The 8,297-nt window shown below is 49.6% G+C and overlaps 1 protein-coding gene across 1 annotated transcript in view; it reads right to left on the bottom strand.

The window, feature by feature from the left end:
• Window positions 1-8,297, bottom strand: part of ALPK1 (alpha kinase 1) — a 61,547-nt gene that overhangs the window by 33,674 nt on the left and 19,576 nt on the right. Inside the window, exon 2 of the mRNA XM_025050915.1 lies at window positions 6-213. Coding sequence (XP_024906683.1) covers window positions 6-104 — 99 coding nt within the window. The 5' untranslated portion in view covers window positions 105-213. The remainder of the gene's footprint in view (window positions 1-5; window positions 214-8,297) is intronic.

Raw genomic sequence — 8,297 nt, 5'->3', positions numbered from 1 at the left:
TGCGCGTCCGCCCGCCCCTCGGGGCCCGGCGCCTGCAGGGCCAGCTGGTCCAGCGCGCGCTGGCACTCCTGCAGTAGCTCCGCGACAGCGCCGTGGTCGTTCATGGTGACGCCCCGGCCAGCGATGAGTCCCGCGTTCCGGGTCCTGGGTGCTGGGTTACCTGGAAGAAGACATCGATCCTCAGCGAAAGAGGCCCTTCGAGCCGAGCACCTGCTGAGCAAAGAAGGAGAAAGATGATTAACCGAAGCCTCGTCAATTATCCGTAAGACTCACGCAGACAGGGCGAATAAGGCAAGCACGCGGAAACGCACGACAGCGCCGGGACGCCGTCAGGGGCTGTGTAAAGCGACCGGGGCCCGTCCCCGCCCGCAGCTCCTCGGGGCATCGGAGAGCACAGGCGGAGGGTCCCGGTGCAAAACGCGGTCACCCACAGCGAAGTCGCTGGCGCTACGTCGGCGGAGAGCGTCACCCCCTGACGATGTCTTCTGCACATGTCACGTCGGCGCCACAGCCCGTGCCCTCTGGAGGCTGCAGGAAGCGTCCGGCCACCATGCACCGCCCGGACAGAGCGCACCGGCGAGCTCGGCCCCCTGCAGCCTCCCGCGTGGCCTGGAGTATCGTATAAGTTGGACCGAGATAGGCAGTGACAGGTGCCACATTTAACGCTCTTCACCGCCAAGTATGCTGCCAAAGAAAATAGAAAGAAGTGCTATCTCACAAAACCCAGTTTCCTAGATTTATCGCATGGCTGGGTGGACCTACTTCTATCGCAATTCGATATCCGCGCAGTTGAGAGGTTCTTATGTAAACACGAGTATATCCGAATGTGCAATTACAGTCAAGTTCACGGACAAAATAACCTACTGACCGTACAAAAATGCCTGACAAATGCCGAAAAGTTACGTGATTAACAAATCTTTTTGTCTGTCCTCCCTTTTTTAAAGAAGTCATTCTCTTTCTGAGTTTGCCAGACACCTTGCAGGGCACCTGGGGTCTCATTACCAAAGCAAGAGAGCCAGAGAGACAATGTGACAGCTGGGCACCGGCCGGGCCCCATCTCCTGGCTCGTCCAGCAAACGAGTGACCACTGAGAGCATCGAAGCCGGCCATTATCACGTTGGTCCTGGGGTGACACGTGCTCTGCTGCCCCATGACCTCAGTTTAAGAAGTCGGTTTTTAGATCTGAAAGAGAAAGCAAGCATTTTTTTCCTACTTTTTTGTTATTCTATGACGTAACAGGAACAGAAAATGAAAGATCAACTAACTGTACAATCTAAATTTTGCATTTTTCATTCTGACTCAGATGGTATACGTCATATGCTCTGTGTTTGACACATACACGCTTTGCACGGAACTGTCAAAGTTGTAGGATGCTACAGGCCTGTTCCATTAAGACGATCACGTCTGTGTTGATGAAGGACGCCACCGAGTTCTTGAACACCATATTCTTGTTATCGAAAGAGCATCCACGGGAGCGAGGTCGTCAGGAACTGGGCGCTGGAGGCATTTAGCACAAGTATGAATTTAGTCTCTCTTCCCTCAGGCTGCTCCTACATGGGTGGATTGTTGAACTAAATGGTTTTCAATGTCCTTTTAAGCTCAAGTGTTTCTAAGTCAGTGTTTGGGGTATGAGCTGGCCATTAGCTTGCCTTCCTATGAAAGGAACGGAGCTGCAAGGGCTGCTCGGAGAGCTAATTAGTGGGCCAGAGCCAGCCAGAGGCCGCTGGCGGTGCGGCTCCATTCCCACGCGCCCGCCTGCAGACGGGGGCGGGACGGGAGTCGGTGCGGAGACCAGAGCCCCAGGAGGCTTAGCGTGAGCCCCCACGATTGCTCGGGCTGCGGCCGAGGACAGTCCTCGCTCCCCAAGAGCTTAACGAGAGCGAGACGGGGTTCTCATTCCTACGCCCCTTCTTCAGGACCTCACGTAGCCAGAGTGGAAAGGAGCATGAGCCCGCACAGAGACGAGGCGGCGCTGAGACACGGTTTCGATGGCACGCGCCCCGTCGCGTAGGGGCTCACAGACGCGGCTGACTGGTGCGGTGTCACTGGGCAGAAGGCGGTCCCCGGGACGCAGCAAACGAAATCGGGCTTTAATTGCTCTGTTTCTGTAAGTGTTTTAAGCAGAGACGGCATGGACAAATGAAAAGAGAACCTAGAAACGGTAAAACGGAGCGCAGTGCTCCGCGAGGTCTGCCCACCAACTCCACTCCGTTGTCACTATTTGTGACGCCTCTGAGAGCCACTTCTCTCATCTGTCTGGAGGGGCTGCTTGGAACAGCTGTTAAAACGCCCCAGGTCCCATATCGCACATCAGCAGCAGCCTAGATGAACCGGGGTGTCTGCCGCTGGAGAACACCTGACGCGCACTTACTGAAAAATCCCCGGCTCTTTGGGGACCCTTAAGTGTACATTCCTTGTGGTTTAGAAACGTTGCTTTGAATCTGAGAGGTTGGATGCTAAATAAACACACTTCTTTGCGTTTGTTTCTCACTTGAAGGCCCAGTTCCTGACGCACAGCATCATAAACCTCTGCCTCCCGTCCCAGCGCTGCCAGAGAGAGAAGGTTCGCGGCCCTGCGAATCCCAGCCAGGGGCGGGGGCTGAGGGCGTGGCGCCTGAACCCCGCTCTGACAGAGGCCACTGCTCGGCGAAGCCCCAGCGGCGGAGGGGGACATGGCGAGGACGAGGGGAGCCAGGTAGGCTGCCCTGGGGGAGCGGGAGAAGGTTGGTGTGCGGTGAGGCTGGGGCGGCACGCGGGGCTGTGCAGGGCCCTGCGCGCCAGGACCGCTCTTTGCGTTTACCGGAGAGTGACGGGAATGCGGGTCGCAGGAGGCGCGCGACCGCGTCTGCATTGGCCGGCGCCTTCCTGTCGTGGGTATTGGGGGCAGGAAGAAGGGAATGGCAGGCAGGACAGCTGGGCACGTCCTGCAGCAACGCAGGCGAGAGGCGCCAGGACTCTGGGTCAGAGTGACCGTCCTAGAAACACAGGAAACTGGACAGATAGGGCTGTTCCGGAGGTGAGCGCAGCGCTGGCGGGGGCGGGGGACGGGACTGGCCTTCAGCATGAGGCCCGAATTTCTGCCTTGTCAAAACTGAGTGGATGCCGTTCCTGTCCTCAAGGCAGGGGGTGGACGAGATCTGGGAGAGGACATAGGTGCATCTTCGATTTTGAATTTCCAGCACCGAAGGCAGTGAGGAAGATGAATCGTGCTGTCCAAAATAAGCAACCAGATTTTAACCAAGGAAGCGCTTCTAAAAAGGAAGACGAGACTTTCAAGATGATTAACGTTTAGAACTTGGGACTCCTCAAAATGTACCGAAGACATTATTTATACTTTTCAAAAGTCGTAGTTTTCCTCTTTTTTTAGAATTCGGGACACAAAAGGAAGAAAACACCGCGGCGTGAGAAACGCTCCGCTCCATGTCCGTGTGGACCCACGGGGCTCACCCCAGGGCGGCCGCGGCTGCAGCCAGCACGTTTTCCTTCGGGCAGAAGTCCTGCTGGAATTCTTGGTCAGCTTCGTTTCTAAAAGAATCATTTCTGATTTCAGCACATATCAATTTTTGCCTCCTGAACTGCGGTACTCTGTGAACTGTGCACTATTTCTAAATCAAATGATGGATGTTTCCCAGTATGTTTTGTAATCTATGGATTATTTTTTTTATTTTAATATTCCCCCATATATTTTTTTAAGTCAGATAGGAAGAGGCCAGAAAAATCAAACATACAAAAAGATAACTTAAGAATAATGCTAGCTACCTGAGAAAGAGAATCTCACGCTAAGGCACATTATGTCCACAAGTAGCCAAATTGTCATGTTCCATACATTCTCTGTCTGATTTTGACATGTGCATGCTTTAGTTTTCATTGATGACCTAGAATTAAGCTGAGTGGCCGAGTTATAGGATAATTGACAAATCGGCCATCAGTGGAGGTGGTTGGGTGGCACGCTCGTGTGATCTGAAGCTGGCCACTGGGTGCGTTGGTTCTGGGGCCTCTTGGGAGGGGCTCTGTTGTAGGCCATGTTCAGCTGCTGCCTGTGCCCTGCCCGGGGCCACTTGATATGAGCTACAGAATGATCAGAGGATGATTGCCCCCTGTGCTGAGATTGGAGGCACCTGGGAAAGGCTCAGCTGTGAACCGAGGCAGACGCCGCTAGTGCTGAGCTTGGGGCTACTCAGCAAAAGGTACAGGCACACCGGGGCCAGATGCTGCTGCTTTGAGTTTTGTGAACCTTTGAGAGGTTTTAGGAAAGTGCAAAGCACTTGAGCCAAGACTGGCTGTTTATATGGAAAAGCCACTGGAAGCAGCTTGGGTGGCCTGCATGTTGAGAGGGGCGGGGTCTCAGAGAATCACCTGGGCGGAGCCAACACTCAGTGTCAGCCAGGTTGATGGAGACTCAGCTATGGTGGCTGCCTACATCTGCATGCTGGTGGGAAGGGCTCAACAAAGGGACAGCAGCCTCCGCCAGACTTGTCTGGAAAGACGCTGCCCCCCAGCCCTTGCCCCAGTCCCTCCCCAAGTGTCCCTGGTGCCTTTCCAGCTGTGTCCGCGCTGGAGCTCTGAGAGAGCTAGTCCGTCGGTGGTAAGTCCTGGGGGCCCCTTAAGAGGAAAGACTGTGCCTCCCCCAGCCCTCCATGTCATTCGGCCTCCATCCCCACTGGCTTTCACAGCTAGAAGTTGTGGGGACTTCTCCTCCTGGCACCGGAATCCTGGGCTGGGGAGCCCAGTGTGGAGCTGGGACCCCTCACTCCTAAGGGGGACCTCTGCAGCCGAGCTAGCCCTCTGGTTTCTAACTGCCACATGCAGTGTGGGTGCCCTGTCTGCGTCTCTGCCCTCCTACCAGTCTCGAGGGGCCTCTTCTGTGTGTCCTTAGTTGTAGGATGCTGTTCAGCGAGACATCAGGGGATTCTCAATGGCAGTTACTCTGTAGTTTAGTTGTAACTTTGATGTGGTTGTGAGAGAGGCGAGCACAGCATTTACCACCATCTTGACCAGAAGTTCTGCAAACTGTGTTTGAATCTTTTCCGCTGGACAATTAGTACCAGTAATAGGGGGTGAAAGAGGAAAAAGAAGACGACTCCAAAGGTATAACACAGTCTACTGGCTGTCACCTCTGCAATGATCCACCAGTCGACTAGTCGGAACACCCAAGCATGAACGTGTGGGGAGGACTGAGAGCTACAAGAGTCAGTGTATACCTTCGAGGAGCTCACAACGTAACTAGAAGAATAAGACGTAAATACACAGAAATGAGCTACACGAGGCCTATCACACACAGCTATACTCCAAAAGCTCAGTTTAAATTATCTTTGTCGGAATTCAATTAATTCTTGGTTAAATTCATAAGCAAATTCACAGAGCTCATTTAATTCATATGTACATGAATAATTATAGTAAAAATACTTCTGTCTACTTTCGAAATCATTTATCATGTTTTTTTTGGTGAGAAGATGCATTCCGGTCTCCCGCGTAGCGCAGCAAAATGCACTCATTCCACTAGGCACCGGCGATGCCGTCCAGCCTGCGCCCCACCCGCGCCCCGCCAATACCCCACGCCGGAGCTGTGACCGCGTCACCCCCTGTACTGATTGGCGGTGCAAGCAGGAAACGAAAGGTGAAGGAGAGATCCGATTCGAGAGTCACACCACTGCGGGGCTCAGACAGATATTTTCGGTCAAAGACCTTTGATCGTGTTTTAAAACTGCGGAAAAGGAGAAGGAGAAGGCGATCTCTGAGTCACTGGAAACCTGGAGAGCAGACCTCCATGTCTAGCAGCATGGAAGTCTCTACGTCCTGCCCAGGACTCATGCTGAAAGCAACTAAAAATGCTGGAAAAGCATTTTAAAATCTCTAAAATTATCAATGAAATGCCAAGAAAGGAAGGACCACTCAGGAGACAAAAAGCAAGTAAAAACTGGAACCCAGAAAGTTAACCAACGCAGAAGCTAGCTTTTGCCTTGAGCGTATTTGCCAAGTACTGTGAGCTGAAACTCTGGTTTTCCCTATTTTGGAGTGTGGGAGGAGAGGAAATAAAACCAAAGGCCTGCCCAGGCGGGAAGCGCGCGAGGAGACCGCCCTGCTTCCTAAAACCAAGGCCCTAAAAGGTTGCACATTTACGGCAAGGCTGAGCTAAAAATAAATCCCCATCTCTCAGGAAAATTGCCTGTGGCAAAAATGTGCTGCTTTATGAGAGTTTGAAACCACACAGTCCACAAAACATCTAGCTGATAATTTTTTATAAAGGAGTTATTTAAAAATAACCCCAGGCTGGTCGTTTTCTCCGGCAACTGGTAGAATGAAGCACAGTCTTCTCTAAAGGATCTGACTTCTCTAAGGGATCAGAAAAATCCCACCAAAAAACACAAGCTTCTGGTCAAAACTCGCAAAAAACATAAGGTAAAAAAATGAAAGCAGAAACAGCAGACCCATAAAGGCTTCAAATAAAAGAATTATTAGATAGAGACAACAAAATACACATGTTTAAAGAACCGAATGAGTATATTGAGTGTATGAATAAAAAGCAAAGAACTACAAAAAGGTACAAGCACATGGAAAAAGAATCAAATGCAAGTAAAATTTCTAGAAGTAAAAAATATAGTAATTAAAACTTTGTAATTGAATGAACTAGATATATTTGATGAAATAGAAGCTCTGGCTGAAGATAGAATTTTTGAACTGGATGATAAATCAGAACATACCACCTAAAATGCAACAGAAAAAGACAAAAAGATAAAAAATACAAAAGAGAAATTAAGAAACAGGAATGACTGATAGAAAAGGTCTGATGTATGATAGTACCCATCAGGGTATTAGATGGGAAGAAGAGAAGGCAGCAGAAGGAAACCCTGACAAAGAAGAATATTTAAAATTGAACATCAATAATTCCTTTCTAAACGGATCTCTAACGTATATACTTTAGACAGAAGGAAAGTGATCACAGGTGATGATATTCAAGGTGAAATAAAAAGCAACGAAAGTGATGTTATTGGCTACATATAAATACACACTGATCGCAGAAAGCTGTAACAACATCTTGTGGGACCGAATGAAACAGAAGCTCACGCACACACACAGCACACGCACCAGGTGAGCCGCCGACATTAAAGCCGATCGGGAGGTGCAGAGACGTCAGCTTCAGAATGCGATAAAAATTTTTAGATAATCCCTAAAAAATCGAAATAAAACATAACTTTGGAACTAATAGAAGGAAAAAAGTATTTAAAAAATCCCAAAGAAGGCAATTTAAAAAAATTAGGAAATACCCTCCTAAATTCCTTCAGGTCAAAGAAGTCATCGTTACGGAACCAGACACTGTGGTCATGAGCTGATCACCCCATATCTCAAGTGGGGTGTGAATGAGGGGGCCCAGGGCACACACACAGCACAAAGTAAGACGGTGGGAATAAATTTAAAGATCATATTTCCAATAAATGTTAATGAACTAAGTGCCGCAAGAAAAAGACCAAATAGACTAGATTTTAAAAAGAGCTACATTTATTTAATTAAAGCATAAGAACAGAAAGGTTAAAAGTAGTAAAATAGGAAAAGATATACTAGAGAGACGCTGACTGAGAGGGAGCTGCTGTAGCTATGCTAACGTCAGGGGAAATCGACTTTAAGGCAAAAAGCATTAGCAGAGATACAGAGACCACGGAGCAGAGAATATAATCGACGATATTGTAATAACTACGTATAGTGCCCAGCGGGGAGGACCACTTTGTAAATTGTGCATATGTCTAATCACTATGCTAGACACCTGAAACTAATATAAAAGAGTTTTGAATGCCAACGCTAATTGAAAATTTTTAAATAATAATAATAATTGCACATGTGACTTTTTGGTATTGAAGCACACTTAAAAAAAAAACTCACTTCACAATGACACATGGTTCAGTTCACCAAATAGCACAGACTTCTCACCTGCGCGCATCTCCCGTAACTTCGTATGTGTGAAACAAGGGTGCGGCGCAGGGCTTGGGGCGAGGGTTGGTGGCTGGAGAGCGAGGAAGGGGAACCGAGCTGGAGACAGACTTGGGGGCGCAGACGCCCCTCTTGTGCCCTGGAGGAAGCGTGGGCTCTGGAAATAATCGCGGACACAGGCCGCTTGAACCATCAGTTCAACAAACACCAGATCGCGGTGAAACCCGAGCCTCTCCCTCCCACTCACAAAGAAAACGAAGGGGCGTGCTGTGATATTTTAAAAAGGATTTTAGGAAATTCTGAGTGAAAATGGAGTTCTTTGCTGTGGTAAGACTCCCAGCAGGCGGGCCACGCCTGTTAAACAGTGGGCGGGC

Source organism: Pteropus alecto, unplaced genomic scaffold (assembly GCF_000325575.1).
Source record: "Pteropus alecto unplaced genomic scaffold, ASM32557v1 scaffold17, whole genome shotgun sequence".
NCBI classification, from domain to species: domain Eukaryota; kingdom Metazoa; phylum Chordata; class Mammalia; order Chiroptera; family Pteropodidae; genus Pteropus; species Pteropus alecto.
Note: the sequence above shows the minus strand (reverse complement) of the source record. Positions and strands in the feature narration are given on the sequence as shown.